We start from the raw sequence: 17,964 nt of genomic DNA, 5'->3' as shown, positions 1-17,964 counted from the left end.
ACACAGCAGGCCAGGCAGCATCAGAGGAGCAGGGAAGTTGACGTTTCGGGTCAGGACCCTTCTGCAGAATCTGAAGAAGGGTCCCCACCCGAAACGTCAACTTTTCTGCTCCTCTGATGCTGCCTGGCCTGCTGTGTTCCTCCAGCTCCACACTGTGTTACCACAGGTTAAGCAAACCTTCTTTTAAGAAAATTACTGAGTACAACCTCTTATCATTCATTGTCAGAAATTTATTGGGGTAGAGAGCAGTTAAATGATATTAATGTTTTATAATACAGAATCATGCAATAAAGTAAGAACAGCCTGCATTTATATAACACTTTCCATAACTTAAGGTGGAGAAGACTTCAGTTTACCATGTTATCTAAAAGGTGAGCCCATCCAAAAGTGGAACACTACCTCGATACTGCAGATTTGTTGTTAAACTTCTGACACAGAGGTGGGAGAGCTACCAAGTCACAGTTGACACCTCCAAAGAAGCAAAATTCAGCTAACAAAATCTGGAAAATAAAACGAGTCCCAGTGATGGCGACTATGGAGCTATCATTAATTGCTGTAAACACTCTGGTTCGTTAATGCCCCTTAGGGAAAGAAATCTGCCCTCCTTACCTGGTCTGCCGTACATGTGACTCCAGACCCACAGCAATGTTGTTGACTCTTAATCACTGCTTAAAATGGCCTAGAGAGCCACTTAGTTCATGAGCAATTATGGATGGGCAACAAATGCTGGCCTTTCCCATGACACCCACATCCCATGAAAGAATTAAACATTTCTGTCTTGGAAATGCATCACTCAGCTGGTATATGTTTACGATCCCAAGATCCCAACTGTCCGGAAGTTTAATACTCCTTTAAAAATAGCTTCCTCTCATGATGTTCAGTTTGGAAAATCAATCCCAGTAGGTTTTACCTTGTAAATTTGCCCGTCTGCTGGACCAATAACTAATTCACAGAATCCACAGGAAGAGGCCATTTGGCCTATTGAGTCTGTACCAACGCTCCAAAGAGCATGTCACTCAGACCCACACACTATCCCGTAACCCCGCACTTACCATGGCTAATTTACCCAACATCTTTGGACTGTGGGAGAAAACTGGACACCTGGTGGAAACCCATGCAGATATGAGAACATACAAACTCCACACAGCCACCCAAGGCTGGAATCAAACCCTGGCCCCTGGTGCTGTAAGGTAGCAGTGCTAACCACTGATCCATTGTGTCACCCTTAAAATGACTCAGCATGTTAAACCCGCTTTGGGATCCAAATAACAGCAATCAAACGGCATCTCAATATATTAATCAGGCAGAGATAACAAAGTGTGGAGCTTTGGTCTCTTGGTCCTGACCCAAAGCATCAGTTTTCCTGCTCCTCTGACGCTGCCTGGCCTGTTGTGTTCTTCCGTCTCCACACTGTGTAATCTCAGACTCCAGCATCAGCAGTTCTTGCTATCTCTATATTAATCAGGTAACCACTTATCTCCTGTGGAAGAGTTGCCAGTTAACATGTTGTCTGTAATTACAGCTCCACAGAGATTTCCAGTAGGAATAACATTCTTAGAATCCCTATTGTGTGGGAAAAGGCCCTTTGGCCCAACAAGTCCACATTGACCCTCATAGCATACCACCCAGACCCATTCCCCTATAACCCACCTAATCTACATATTCCTGAACATAATGGGCAATTTAGCATGGTCAATCCACCTAGCCTGCATGTCTTTGGACTGAGGGAGGAAACCCACACATACACAGGGAGAATGTGCAAACTCCACACAGACTGAGGGTGGAATTGAACCTGGGACCTTGGCACTGTGAGGCAACAGTGCTAACCACTGAGTCACTGCGCTGCTCTGTCCTTTGTGGGTCAACTTTCACAAGTTATACTACTAATCTGCCTCATTCTCAACAGGCTAGCTGGGTTAAAATCAGGATCAGACACAAAGTATTGTTCAGTTAGAGCTCCCTACTGATGGGTTTGAAGGGAGCTGCACATCAAATCCAGCAGGACCAGGCCCACCACCTATGTATCCAACCCTACCTTGACCTATTTGTGATTTTACCACTGGTATGGGTCGATTTTTGTGACCCGCAAATCTCTGGGTGAACTGAGGCCCTTAAGTGAGGCAATAATTGCCTAAGTGAGGGCCTTGGCCCACCACCACTGGTGTTTTACTGCTGGCATGAGAGACTCAGTTCAGGATCCCACCTTAGCAGCTTGACCTGGATGGTCTTATCTAGAGCCATGGAGGGTAACACCCACCCCTCAAACAGGTTTTAGGTCTCTCCCCATGTTCTTCATCCCCAGGCCTCCAGCTTAGCTCCAGTGAGATCCCAGACTGCCAGTCAGGATTGTGCATGGCACACCTTTCTTTCGGCCTTGCTGCAGTACCAGCAGCGGCCACTGATCTTGGTGGAGCCACTGGTACTGAAGAGCAGCCAGTCTCTGACTGGCTCGCAGATATCTGAGGCAGGGCTTCTTGTGGCTGAGAGGCAAAGTCCTGCCTCAACTCATGTTTAATTCCAATAGGGCTGCTGATGGATTTATCAGCAGGCTCTCCAATGATCTCTTAACTGGAGAGGCAGGAACGATGGTACTCCATTAACTCCAACTCAGTTGAATATTTTTAAAAATGCTTGGTTTTTTTTACAGAGACTTAACATGATAGAATTGTTCCATATGCTTCAAAGGAGCCCAATCAAAATACGACGCCACGCAATATCAGAAAATATTAGGTCAGATGATCAGAAGGTTGTCCAAAGAGGTAGGTTTTAAGGAGTGACTTAGAAGGGGAAAGCAAGGATGAGAAATGTTCTGGGAAGAAGTCTGAAGTTATGGAAATGACAGCTGCTATTGGTGGAGCTACCAAAGTTGGGGATGTGCAGGAGGCCAGAGCTGATGGTGCACGTATCAAGGAGAGTGTCGGGCCGGAAGAATACATAAAGACTCCCACAACTACCTTCACTACAGCTTGTCATACCCCACATCCTGTAAGGAATCCATCCCATTCTCCCAGTTCCTTTGCCTACATCACATTTGTTCAGATGATACCACCTTACAAAACCGCGCTGCTGACATGGCTTGCTTTTTCCATGACAGTGGTTTCCCACCCATGTGGTTGACAGGGCCATCAACCGCATCCGACCTATCACCCATGCTTCCGCCCTTGCCTCTTCCCATCACTCGCAACAGCGTGATCAGGTTCCCCTTGTCCTCATTTTACATCCCACCAGCCTCCGCATTCATAGGATCATTCTCCACCATTTCAGACAACTCCAGCAGAACGCCACCAAACACATCTTCCCCTCACACCTCTGACTGCATTTCACAGGGATCGTTCTCTCTGGGACACCCTAGTCCATTTTATGACCACCAACACCAACCCCTCTCCACGGCACCTTCCCATGTAACCGCAGAAGGTGCAACACCTGCCTCTTCACCTTCTCCCTGCTCACCATCCAAAGGCCTATACAGCCTTTCCAGGCAAAGCAGGTTTTCACCTGTACCTCCTCCAATCTTGTGTATTGTATTCACTGCACCCAACTTGGCCTACCTCTACGTTGGAGAAACCAAACACAGACTGGGTGACTGCTTTGTGGAACACCTCCGGTCTGTGTGCAAGCAGGATCCCGACCTTTCTGTATCTGGTCATTTTCACACAACATCCCATTCGCATGCCCATGTGCCTGTCCTTGACATGCTGCAGTGTTCCAGCGAATCACAGTGCAAACTGGAGGAACAACTTCTCATCTTCAGACTAGGCAACTTACAGCCTTCTGAGCTTAATATTGAGGTCAAACACCTTCAAACTGTGAACCATTTCTTCCCTTTCCTTTAGCTTGTTATCACGTCCTCCACTCCCCCCATCCCAGCTATTGTCCTTTCAAGTCTGACAGGAGACCCACCATTGCTCTGCCATTCTCACAATCTGAGCACTTAATCTGAACAATCAATATCTCTTCTCCACTAGTAGCTTACATGCACTAGCCCCAAGCCTCCCCCAACGTATAGCGATAAATGCTGCCCCCTCCACACTTCACCTCAGCTCTGCTGAAGAGTCATCTAGACTCAACACGTTAGCTTGCTCTCTCTCTAGGGATGCTGTCTGACCCACTGTGATCTCCGGCATTTGTTGTTTCAGTACAGATTCAGCATCTGCAGTAATTTGTTCCTATATAGGGAGATAAGGATATGGTGTGATTTAAAAATTAGGTTGAGAATATTAAAATTGAGGTTTAACCATGAGCCACTGCAGACCAATGAACAAGGGGCTGATGGGTGATGGGATTTGACGCAGAGATGTGATATGACTTCAAGTTATGGAGGATAGAAGTTGGGAAAGCAGGTAGAAGTGTATTGAAATTGAAAGAATTAGAGGAAGCAAACATATTGATGAATTTCAGCAGCAGGCTCAAATATGATAGCAAAGTTGCAAATGGTCACCCTCAGTCTCAAACAGCTGCCAAAGGAATGGGACAGAATTAGTGTCATGGGCATGAAGTCTGTAGAGTGATGAAGGTCTCTACATCATTATACGGTACTTCTTAATGGACAAACATAGAGTGGCAATGAGAAAAATACAGGATCAAGTGATTTGATCACCATCTTAAATGAATGGGAACTAAACGATGAGAGGAAAATTTAAAGTGGATGAAATATTAAATTTATGGCCCTGTTGATTTATATTCTAGGGAACAATGGTGAAGAGCACATAATTCCTCCAGTAAATCAGGAATGTTTGCTCCAGATTAAGCCATCATTGATCTTATCTCTTTTTGTAGGATTATTGCTGTAACATTTTCTGGTATACCAGTTGTCATTGCACTACTGTATTCCAGTTTTTTTACTGGATATGACACTTTGGAATGCATCTTACATGGTAAGTTGCTACGTGTTTACAATCTTTTTTGCTGACTCTACACGTTCTTAACAAATGAAAGCCCTTGTAAAAGTCACTATATTTCAAACTGTAAAAATTATTAATTTCACACATTTATAGGTAATTTCTTTTTAAAAGGTTCTTCATAGATGCCTTCGAAACTTGAATAAATGTTGATTACCAGACAAAACACTCACAACATTTGTTCACTGCATGTCCCAGATTTTACATCACTCCCCAACATAATTCTAAGATAGTAATCATCCATTACTATATTTTGAAATGCCTTTTGCAGAAAGTGCTGAAATCACCAGATCCTAAATCACTGGTCTTCCATCCACTGAATGCTGTACTCAGCATTACTGCAAAGCTTCACACTGACTATGTGACTTCTCCCACAGTAAGGCTTTCTTATACAAATATGCTCATTAAAGGTATTTTATGAGGGAGCAAACAGCTTATTCCTGAAAGAATGCATTTGTCTTGTACTCTGATAACTAGTCCTCAATGTAACACTGCCAGAATGAGAATCTATTTGAAATTTATCTACAAACAATTTTGAAAATTTGAACTTTCAGCAATGGTAGATTTCTCCCCTTCCTGGAGTGGAGTAGGCAACAGCAAATAAGTTCAGAAAATACAGCGAGAATGAAACTATCAGAACCTTGATGTCAAGAAAATGTTTCCAGATTTTTGTCCTTAAGCTTTAACAAATGACTTTAACAAGTGACCCTAGCATCTCACTATTTAGCGGTGAGTATCTCATTTCCATGTATTTACATCAATTTGTGGCCTAATTCAGTTGATTTCAAATGTACTTCCAACATCCTCTCCTTCCCCAGAGGGCTCTTGTGGTTCAGTGATAGTGTCGCTACCTCTGAGCCAAGAGGACTAGGTTCAAATCCCAACTACTCCAGGCTTCACTGATTTACAGGGGAAAAAAAAAATCCCCTTCCTCCATGAGGGAACTGGATGGCGCATATTCCTAACATACAATGCTGAGTGGGTGCCTGGAGGCTTACTGATTGCTTGTCCCTGCCATCATCTAACAATATCCCTGCATGCTCCATAGCTACTTTTCTACCCATCCCTTTGTCTGAGCAATTCTGCATAAGCCAACCACCAACCTCACCACATCACTGTGCCCAGTCTTGGGCTAACTCTCACACCCCATCAGGAACACCTATAACTGCGTGTTTCTGCAGGTTGCTTGGTGTGCAGTGAATCATATACATTTAAATGGGCTGTCTCCTGCGGCTTTCAGCGCTCACTCACTTAGCACTTACATGGAGGCTGCCAGCTTCTGTGCCTTGCATTCACTTTTCATACAAAAGGGAAAGGCAGGCTGGAAGCACTGATCTGTAAAGGGGATGGAGGTGTCCTTATATAACATAATTTTGGGTCAATATCATACATACAGAAGGTGCCTGCAGCTTACACAGCAAATACATTGCATGGTGCTTCAGCTAAATAGCCATATCAAGAAGTCAGAAGGGAGCAGTCACTTCAGGGTCAAGAGAGACTACAGTCAGTCAGGGGCCTCATCTGATTCCAGCCCAGGTTTGTCCACAATCAGTCAGGGGCTTGCACCCACCAGAATTTGGGAATCCGTATCCTTGGAGTCCAGGTTTGGGCTATGTTCAATCTTGCAGGTCAAGTAGAACAAGTGTGGGTTTACACTTTCTGTAATCTAGCATGCTATGGAGGCATCAGTTTGGCTGGTGGGCCATCCTCACTCAACGATGTTCGGCCAAGTCAGCCCAGGAGCTGAACCATGGACAATATTGGGGTTTTCCTTACTAATGGTCAGGAGGCTGATCAGGGAGGTTTAGCCATGGAGTCCTGGGGAAAGTTGGCAATGCAGGTCTGGGGGTACGATTCATAGGATTGAACTCATTGAGGGAATGATTACAGTGAAAGGGGGCAATTCAGGATGGAAGGGTGAGATCTCACAGAGAATAGAGGAGGACAGGGAACTCCAGGAGTGGGTCTTTACAAGAGGCAGGATGATGTTGGCATGTATATAGCAAGTGTGTATGGCCTGTGAGGTCATAGGAATGTGCAGATCCATGAGATTTTAAGGTAAATTAATGATTATATAAAGAGGCCTAATGGAAACTGGAGAAGAGGGGTTGAAAGGTCTTCGGGGACATAGTGTGATGATGCTGTGGCTTTAAGACGTTATTTTGTCCTGGTTTTTTTTTGAAGAGAGATTTTAAAGCAGAGGTATGGAGCAATCTATGAGAAGATAAACACCTTGTGAGGCCTTGGGTTTTTATTTAAAGTTGGAACAATAGAAGCAGCCTGAATGGGTGTGGTCAAACTCCCACAGAACCAGGATCTTTAGTTTAGCTTTCAGCAGTCGCTGTTGGGGTCTTTGAAGAAGTGAAAACTAGTTTTTCCCTCTCTCAGTTACAGCCAAAAGCTAGGGGTTCTCCGCCTGCTACAGGAGTTATAGGTGAGACAATCTGTGTTCTGAGTTTGCCTTTTGCCCACGGTGTGTTTATGGTATGTTACAGTATTGGAACACTTACTTAGTATTAGTTACTGTATCTATTATTCTGTTAAGTTTTCCCATAGAGCTGTTATTCCAATTCCTTCTTTCTTTTGTTGTATTTTAACTATAGTGGATGTTTAAAGTGTTTTTTGCTTTAAATCCAGCAGTTTGACCAATGGAATTGCATCTGGAATGCAACATCTTACATTTACCTTTAAAATAAGAGAAAGTTAGGGTCTAGACTATCTTGTGAATATTTTAAAGGGGTCTGGTCTTGTTCATAACAATAGTGACAGGGGCACCAAAGGAAACATGAAGAATGGGGTCATCCTGAATCTCAACTGGAGCCCGGAGGTCAGTCACGAGGATACAAAGTATAAACATTGCTATCTTCAGTCCAAAGTCAAGTCTGCAAAACAATATAAGATGGCTGCAGCTGCCTGCAGAATGGGCGAAATAAGTGACTGAATTTTTTTTGTGGGGATTGGAGTAAAATTTTTTTTAATTTTAAGGCTCTTCAAGTGGTAATTACATTAATCATGCATCCACTGCTTCAGTAATGCCACCTTTCTGGCATTAAATTGTGTCATTTAAGTAAACAACCAGCTATTTATAGAATATTTAACTGTACCATTAAATGTTATTATAAGCAGGATCCAAGCATTCTGTCATCATTACATTTTAAAAGCCCAGGAATGCAAATTGATTTGTCCACCTGAAATAATAGATTTCAAGTAGCTTTCCATGCCCTCAAGTGTTGATTTGAAATGATCTTCATTACATTATAATACAGTACCATCATCCCTGAGGTTCATCAGTCTGAAATCTATCGGCTTACCTGTCTCAAAATATGCTGATTGCCCTCTGCTGGAATGTTGTAAGCACTCCTGATCAAGTTTTTGGCAATGTGGAAATAGTACACAGATATGATGAAGAGTGGGATGATGTAGAGAATCAGAAAGGATGCTGTGGAGTGGATTTTAGGGTGCAGCTCATCACCATGTGGGTATGGGGCACACGCCTTAAACGTTTTATTGATATGTGGGTCATAAAAGGAGTGCAGATCAGAAAATACTGCATCAGGAATAGCCAGTAGCATGGAAAACACCCAGATGAGGGCCGCTTTCACACAGATTTTCATCAGGGCATTGGTCTTCTGGATGTCCATGGGTCTGACGATAGCTTTATACCTGCACAAAGAATACATGAAAAGTAAGTGTCAATATTAGAAATAGATGCATTTGAATAATAACAATAAGTAAGCAGAAATAATTTACAATATATGTCTTTTTCAGTGGAGTCCAATTAAGATAATCTAAAGTGATCGTTTATGCTTAGCATCAGTGCAATTACTCTCAGCTCAGAGGGTATAATATAATTGTAATCATACAGTCAATTAGTCCATTTTAAATTTTAGACATTCAAATATTAGAAACTGTCACCAAGCAGTGAGCAGCAAGTAAAATATTTTGAAGCCAACAACAGAAGTGGAATTGTCAGCTCGGCAGAAAATTGTATTCCCATCATAAACACTGACCCAAATTTCATCCCTTCAATATACAGAACATTGAACACTAATTTTGTCACCTCTAATTTATAATCTTATACCTCAGAGACACACATGGAGGGCAAATCAAATATCTACTCCTGCATACTTTTCATAAGTCCTGAAGAAAGTGATTGCCAAGGGTTCTGCAGTTCTTAGACATTGATGCGTTGCTAAAACCACTGTGATTAAAGGCCCACTACAGAGTAAACAATGCACTAATATTACCATTGAAACATCAGTTAAATACCAACATCAGAGAAGGATGGCATTTGTATACGGAATTTATATTAAAACAGTATGCTTTTATTGCACGCCCACAGAACATAATCTTTCGATCCCTGTAAGATGAATGTTGCTCAATCACCGATTAACCTATTACAACGCTTCAGCAATAAACACATTGCCCTTTTCATGATCCATTGATCAATTCACTTTACTTGAATTAACATGTATGTTGGATAAGTCTAGCTGTGGTGGAAGAGTAATAACGTGCAAAGAAAAGCTTATTTTACTGAAGGGACTTGCAAATTCTTTGCTTGTTTCTTCAAGCTGCAAGCCTATACCAATGGCAGGCATAGAAGATGTTCAAAATAACATTTTACACTTAATATAAATGCCCTAAAGTTGTCTGATGCATAGGAACACATGGAAGTATGCAGTGAGGTGTAGGAGGTATCAGAGCGACAACAGCAACTTACTATTATTTAAGACTCCTCACATGAAGGAAGACATACTTTTAAGCACTGATCAGAATTATCAGGCAGGCATATATGGACATAATAGCAGTGAGTGGTGAAAATTAATGTAAATAGAATAAACTTAAATAGAGACCATATGGTCCCATTAAAAAGCTTAAGTTAACAATGCAACTTAACAAAGAAAATTGATAACAAAAAGTTTTCAAGCCAAGTATTCTAAACAATGTATCAGAGTAGGTCATGTATGGTACAGGTATCGGATTTGCCTTATTGGAAGTATTTTAATCTCTGAATGCACATTGCACTCACAAAATGGTTGATGATTTCATAGAATCCCTACAGCATGAAAGCAGACCATTCAGCCCATCAAGTTCTTATTGACCCTCTGAAGAGCATCCCATCCAGACCCCTACCCTTTCCTTGCGTTTCCCATGGCCAATCCACCTAACCTGCACATCTTTAGACTGTGGAAGGAAACTGGAGCACTGGGAGGCAGCCTACACAGACATTGGGAGAATGTGCAAACTCCACACAGACAGAAGCCCAAGGTTACAATTGAACCCAGATCCCTTGCACTGTGAGGCAGCAGTGCTAACCACTGAGCCACTGTGCTGCCCATTTAAATGCACAAATTGAGGTACAGGCAGTCCCTGGGTGTGAAATGGTTCTGTTCTAGAGTCCATTCACAAATCAATTTATATTCAAGTTGGAAAAATATAAAACAGCCATTCATAATTGCAGGAAGTGCTTATATGTCAGATCTTTAAAATTACATTCCTGTATACAATTGCATTTATAAGTTTGAGTGTTCCTAAACTGGGTGTTCATAAGTTGGAGACCTCCTGTAAATGAGTATTATTTAATTGCCATTACGAATATGTGACATCAGAGTGACTATCACTAGGGATTGACTATCCAAGTACAATTGTCATTTAGGAGGGGCAAAGGAGCAAAAGGAAGAGGGGATGAGGTAATAAGGGATGAGATCAGTACTTTACTGGGAGAGGATCTGAGATTGAAGGACCAAATGTAGAACCAGTTTGGCAAAGATATGAAACTAAAAAAGCAGTAAGCATTGCTGGGAATTATCTATCAGACATCAAATAGTAGGATGATGTTGGGAACTTTGAAATTCAAGCAATTGGAGACAAATGTAATGTAGGTAACACAGTCACAATAGGCGACTTTGATTTTCATGCAGACTGCGTTAACCAAGTCAACATTAATATTGTGGAAGAGACACAAAGAATGCTGGAGAAACTCAGCAGGTTTGCAGCAACTGAAGAGAGAGAAACAACACTAATGTTCGAATTCTAATATGAGCCTTTATCAGAACTTAGTATTTGTCTTTATTTCTGGAACAGTATATTGACGAGTATAAAGATCACTTTGTTTTTGGAATGTGAACTAAAAAATGGGTAACGATACTGCTTTGAACCAAGGAAACTTGTAATAACATGTTTGTAGTTTTAAAAACAAGTTATTGAAGTGCAGTGTGAGTTGTATATTCAATGTTCCCTACAGGACCAGTGAGAGAGAGGGTTCCAGATAAATTGGCACAGCCTACATGTGTTAGAAGGTATTCTGCCTAGAAACAGTCTCTTGTTTGGCTTTTCAATTGGCACTAGTTGCTGTGGGCACTGGAGGATCCAATACACTAATAACCTCCTGATTGGTTCTTATTGCAAGGGACTACAGCCCAGTGTCTGAACAATATAGCAGAAGCAATTAGGTTGCAAAAGAAAAAGCATCCATCTCCTTTTCTCTCTCTTCTGTGTGGAGACATAAAAGAAAACCACTAATAGCTAATTATTCTCCCTTACGTATCTCCGTGAGCTGTTCTCTCTGCATTGGGGAAACCACTTTTAGAGACATTGAAAGGGCAAATTCTTAACTAGTGAATGAAATACTGGCAACTAGTATAACCCACAATCTCATGTCATTGGCAAAGAATTGGAATGAATTGAAAGAAAACGACTCATCGACATCTGTAGTTTGAACTGGTACCATTGAACTGTAATTCACTGAGAGTTTTCTTTTGTCCACCTGTAACATTTGTGTCTTAGCTGTCTTTGGATATCTGTCTGCATATGTGACTGGGAATTTGTAAAAGATGTAGAGCTAAGTTATAGAGTTATTAATGAGCAACTCATGTTTCTTTATTTCCCCATTGGTTGAGGACAGTTTGATAACAATGAATAGTTATCTTCTTGTTAATGGGAAAAACCTGATGTGCATGATCTTTTCATCTGAATTAGACAGTTCGAAGGAATTAGGCAATACATAATCAAATTGTCACTGTTGTGATGATTCCAAGAACAACGGGGCTTTATTTCCAAAGCACTATGGCCAAAGAGTGAAGACAGGAGCCAACTAGAGATCAGGGCATTTTGGATTTAGTACTGTGTAATGTGGAAGGGCTGCTTAATAACCTTGCTGTAAAGTAGCCCCTTGTGAAATAGAAACAATAAATAATATAATAGGATTTTACATTAAATGTGGATATGATATAGCTCATTCTGAAACTAGAGTTTAAAATCTGAATTCAGAAAATTATGTAAGTACGATAGACAAGTTTGTTGCAGTTAATTGGGAAAAATACACAAAAAAATTTGATGGTAGACAGGCAATGTTTAGTATTTGAAGAAATGCTACATAGTCTACGACAGGTAGTAATTCCTCCAAGGCACAAAGAGAAATATAAATCAACTGCGGTTAATGAAAAAAGTTAAAGATTGCAGTGGATGAAAGGAAATAGTTTATAAAGATGCCAGAAAAAATTGGAAAACCTGAGAATTCAGAGCAATTTAAACGAAGTAGAAGAGGACAATCTAATTGATTAGGAAAGGAAAAATAAAGTATGAATGCAAATGAACAAGGAGTGTAAAAACTTCTTCAGGTATGTGTAAAGTTAGGACAAATTTGTGCCCATTACAAATGAGGGGTTGGGCTATTTATAGTGCAGGCGGAGAACAGTTACAGGGGTTTCTGCTATAACGCGATAGATGCGTTCCTGTGAAACAATGTGTTATAGAAAATCGTGCTATAGAAATAACGGGGCCCATGAGAAAAGGGGGATCGGGGGCAGACCAACAAAAAAATCACTGAAAATGACTCAAAAATCACTTTATCTTGAAAAAATGTCAAGATGACTTGATGGGGGAGGATGTTCTGTGGTTGCTCTGTTGTTAATGCAGGGACTGAGGGTCATCATCATCATCATCATCATCACTTTCAGGTACAGCTGTGGTTGCAGGGTTTGGGCAAAAAATAGTTAATCCAGAAGTGGATGGCTGTGGTTCATTGTCTTGACTGTTTCTTGGGGGTTGGCTTAAAAAAGAGACATCCAGGTTTTGCTGCTTTGCCTTTTCTCTTCATTCATGAGGAAGTTGTTCATGCGGTGTCAAATAAGATCTTATTCCACAAGCTGCTACCCTGCTGCATTCTGCATTGTAATCATTGTCCTCCAAGAGCTGCAACTGCTTCTCAGTTTCCCTCAGGATAGAAGACAAAACAGAAGAAGCGGAAAGCGCTCGTGGTGCTGCATCCTAGGCTACTTCTTCTTCATCTCCAGCTTCCACTGGCCCCTCAGTGACAAGTTGTTGTAGATCAGCTGCAGAGAGGTCTTCACAGTGGGATGCAAGCAGCTTTTCAACATGCTCATTTTCCTTTTCTTCAAATCCAACTTGCTTTGCAAGATCAGTGCAGTGTTCTTTGATTCTTGGGAGCTTCTCTGAGAGATCAAAGCTTTTTAAATGTTGAAAAAAATTCTGCAAGAGGCTTCTGCCAAACTGCTTGCAAGCAGTCCTCACTGAAATCAACCCCAGGCCTCCACGATAATGTCAATTGCATTCTTGATGCTAAAGCTCTTCCAAAATTGAAGAACATTGTCCTCATCCCCCTCTGTGGCTGCAATTAGTGGCAGAATTGTACAGTATTTCTCACAGATAGCACGAGGACCCTTGCTGCCAGTGTGGTGACTCTTTCAGCACTTGCTCAGGACAAAGCCTGCAAACCAGTAGCCAACACAAAGTTCATGTTTTACAAATACAGTTCCCCTATTCGTCAATTGCATTGCTGGAACATGCATTATAGGAGAACCCCCTGTACTTTGCATCTGTCTTCACAGAAGAAAATACAGAATACTTCCCAGAAATACTATGCAACCAAGGGACTTGTGAAACTGAGGGACTAAAAGAAATTAGCACGAGAGACAAATCAGTACTTAAAAATTAACTGGACAGAAGGTTGTTAAATCTTCTGGACCAAATGGGCTTCATCCCACAGCATTATAGGAGGTTGCTAGAGCAATTAAGGATGAACTAGTAGAAAAACACAGAATGACAAAATATTTCTTAAATGGTGAGAGGTTTTGGAAGCACAGGTGTTCAAAGAAACCCTGGTAACTTTATTCAGAAGTCACTAAAATGTAGTATGAAGGTACAGAGAGCAATTAGGAATGCAAATGGCATGTTGGTATTCATTTCAAGAGGATTTGAGTATAGGGGTAATTATGTCTTGCTATTGTTGTATAAATCCTTGGTGAAACTTCACCTAGAGTACGTGTTTGGTCTCCTGATGTAAGGAAGAATATTTTTGCCTGGAGGAAATACAGTGGAGGTTCATCGGTTTAATCTCTAGAATAGTGAGACTGTCTTACAAGAAGATTTGAGAGCCTATGTCTGCATTCCTTTGAGCTTCAAAGAAAGATGGGTAACCTCAGTGAAACTTACAAAATTCTCACAGAAAGGATGTTTTGCCTGGCTGTTGGTATTATTATTTGGGTGAAAAATCTCAGGATAAGGGACAGGACATTTAAGACTGAGATATGGAGGAATTTCTTCACGCAGAAGGTCGTGAATCTTTAGAATTCTCTACCGTAGAGGACTCTGAAAGTTCAATCATTCAGCGAGTTCAAGATAGAAATTAATGGATTCCTGGAAACTAATGAATTCGAGGGATGTGGAGATAGTGCAGAAAAGTGGCATTGTGGCAGATGCTGGTAAGCCTGAATTGCACAGCAGGCTCAATGGGCTGAGTAGCCTACTCCTTAGATAATCAAGGGAAAATTGAATAGACTTATTCAGAATTTTCAAGGGTTTTGAGAGAGTAAGTAGAGCTAAACTCTTTACACTAGCATAAAATGCAGTAACCAGAGAAGAGATATATAAGATAATTGACAAAAGAACCAGAGGAGTGATTACATCTTTTTACGCAGTGAGTAAATGATCTGGAATGAACCGCCTTGGAAGATGGTAGAAGCAGATGCGTTAGTAACTTCCAAAAGCCAGTTGGAAAAATTCTTGAAAGGGAAACACTGAAGGGCTACGGGGAAAGAGTGAGATGAATTGGATGACACTCTCAAAGAGCTGGCCTAAGTATGATAGGACAAATTATTTCCTGTGCTGCATGATTCTATCATTCTCTGATTCCATATATAGCAAACATTACAAGGTTCTATTAGTGTTAATCCTGGGAACCACAAGCAATGGCCACACCAACTTACACATGAGAGGAATTTTTGGAGAACCATGGAACTAGTTAATGAAAACTTGGGAAATTCCTCCGCGGCAACACGTCTTGTACCTGGGATAAATTTAATGACCGATTTGTATCCTTTAATACCTTTGAAAAATAATTAATTGCGATAACCTTTGGTAAACTGATAATAAAGCTGCAATTAATCATCTTTGCAAAAAAAATGGTCACACTGATTTGTTTTAAAATGGCAAAGTACAATAAAGATTAATGCATTCAATGTACCTAATCTGTTCAAATGGATGTTACTGATGACTGATGAATGCATCGAAAGATTAGTGTGGGCTTTATATTTAGCCTGTTAACCTAGATCAATCAGCAGCACAAAATAGCAGAAAATTGAAATGGAAAATCACTTAAATCTCACATCTTAATAAATAAATGATCAGTACAACTAGATTGGCTATTTCTCTAATGTATTTAAATTTTAAAGCAAATGTTAAAATCTTATAATATTCTTTTAGTTTAAAATTTCTTCACATAAAATATTACGACATGATCATTAACTTGTCATTGGTGGTGGGATACTGTTTGATCCATTAAATGTACAATTAATTTATTACTTCTCATCACATATCTTCAGCTGAGAAAGTGAATATGAAAGCAATAAGCAATGAATTGATACAAATAATCAGAAATGAACTTCACATTTGTTATCTTCATTGTCTTCATGCATGGGGACTTTGTGAAGCTATGTTGATAAGACTGGTGTACAGTGACTTGAAGTTGATTGTATAAACTTATATAGAATTGCAAAAATTGGGTCCATCCAGTTTATATTGGTATTTATTCTCCATAAGTGCCCACCATGTTTCCATATCCCATTACACAGCTTCCTTATCACAGCTTATTTAACTTATTCTTAGGAGTTGACATAATCTTGGTATCATGAGCATCTCTGCAAACATAATGCTTCTCTAGTTCTCTGTCCTAAATTTTTTTTTTACCTTTGTCCACTTGGTCTAGACCCCACAATCACCAGAGACTGCTTGTTACTCTCTAGTCCCATCCCTTCATAATTATAGACACCTCTATCAAAACATCCCATGTTTTCCTCTGCTCTAAGGAAAACACGCATTTTACAGTTCGTATTTCACAGAATAAATAGTCAGCACAAAGGAAGACCATTTGCTCTATCAAGGTTGTGCTGGATTCTTTGAAGAACAATCTAGGTCGTCTGTTCTCCAATGCCATATCGAGAGTTCCACAATTTTCCTCATTCAAGTATTTATTCCATTCCCTTTTGAAGACAACTGTGATTCTGTACCATATTATCAGGATTTGCATTCCTAAAAAAAATCTACTGGGAGATATCTTCACAGATATTGAATGATGGAGGCATTGTTGAGAAAGTTAGGAGAATTGTGTGAAATGACCAGTGAGGAGCTTTTCAATGTCAAAAGGCCTGATTATCCAATCAAGTGTTGAATGGCATGGCGAGACCTAGCGAGAGGCCTATTTGCAAGTATTGGTGATGCATTAGCATCTCTCTATTATGTAACCTTGCCACAATTATATGCAGATTACCATTCCTCCATGTGCCAGATAGAAACTAGTTGGCCACAGTTCCCGACATGAAAATCAGAGCGGGTACTTGGTGACACTACCTCATTGCTTACTCCTCTAGACCTCCATCTTGGACCATTGGACATCTAAAGCACACACTCCATGTTCAATGGATGCCCGCACCAGCCAATCCCCCACACCAATCTATGAACCTTGGCAGGCACAAAGCCAGACAGCTTGTCATAGTTGTCAGTAGTTATCAGCCTAGAGATACTACAAACATTTCAACAAGGACTAAGGCCAAGTAGCCCTACAAGCCTGTTCCACCATTCAATAAGATTGCGGCTAATCAGATTTTAACCTCAACTCTATATTTGTGCATACCCCTGATAATCTTTCATCTCCTTGATTATCAAGAGTCTACCTTCTTCTGCCTTAAAAATATTTAAAGATTCTGCATTACCGCCTTTTGAGGAAGGGAATTGCAGAGACTCACAATTACCTGAGAGAGAAAATGTTTTCTCATGTCTGTTTTAAATGGGCCACCCCTTATTTTTAACCTATGAGCTATATGTTATGCACAGCACTGTCCTATGTCAAGCTCAAACCCAAACCATGAAACAGCAGCTTTTGTGGCAAAACAATGCACATGCATCAACCAAATTATCACGTGTCAGGTCGAAGGGCAGTAGTCCTCAGTCAGGCCAAGGAAGACAGACTTCTGTCAGGGTGTTCCAGCACGGTAAGTCAAAGGCAGCATCTGTTATTGGTCAGGGGATGCATATTACTACAGTCTGGGGAGTGGGCCACAGTCTGCCCTGTAGAAGTGGTTTAAACATGTGGTAAGTTCAGTCGGGGAGCTGTGACCTGAAGGCATGACTGGCCATCCTATCCCAGTAGCTGTCAAGATGACTGCTGTGCTAAACTTTTATACAACGGCCTGTTTCCAAAATGCCACTGGGGACCTGTGTGGGATCTCACAATCTTCATCCCTCAAATCAAGGCTGTTACCAATACAGTTTGTACTAGATCACACTACCTCGCCTCATCTCCCTGTGAAGAGGTCAGTGTTACAGCTCAGATAGTAGGCTTTGCTGAAAAAGCTAACTTCCCCTGGTGCAGGGTGCTATGGACTCTACACACATTGCGTTTTGAGAGTGCCATATTATCATGCAATAAACATCATCAACAGAAGAGGTATCTTCTTCCTCACTCTGTTTAATCACCCTATGATCTTTGTATGGTATGATCTGCCTGTACTGTACACAAAACAGGCCTTTTCACTCTAACTAGGTACTGTGA

At 40.9% G+C, this 17,964-nt stretch overlaps 1 protein-coding gene across 1 annotated transcript in view; it reads right to left on the bottom strand.

Moving 5' to 3' along the window:
* The window catches only part of grpr (gastrin-releasing peptide receptor), a 53,753-nt gene that overhangs the window by 23,505 nt on the left and 12,284 nt on the right, over positions 1-17,964 (bottom strand). Inside the window, exon 2 of the mRNA XM_020511780.2 lies at positions 8,210-8,561. Coding sequence (XP_020367369.2) covers positions 8,210-8,561 — 352 coding nt within the window. The remainder of the gene's footprint in view (positions 1-8,209; positions 8,562-17,964) is intronic.

This window comes from Rhincodon typus, chromosome 11 (assembly GCF_021869965.1).
Source record: "Rhincodon typus isolate 14 chromosome 11, sRhiTyp1.1, whole genome shotgun sequence".
Classification (NCBI taxonomy): Eukaryota; Metazoa; Chordata; class Chondrichthyes; order Orectolobiformes; family Rhincodontidae; genus Rhincodon; species Rhincodon typus.
The sequence above is the reverse complement of the archived record's forward strand: the minus strand, read 5'-3'. Positions and strand labels throughout refer to the sequence as shown.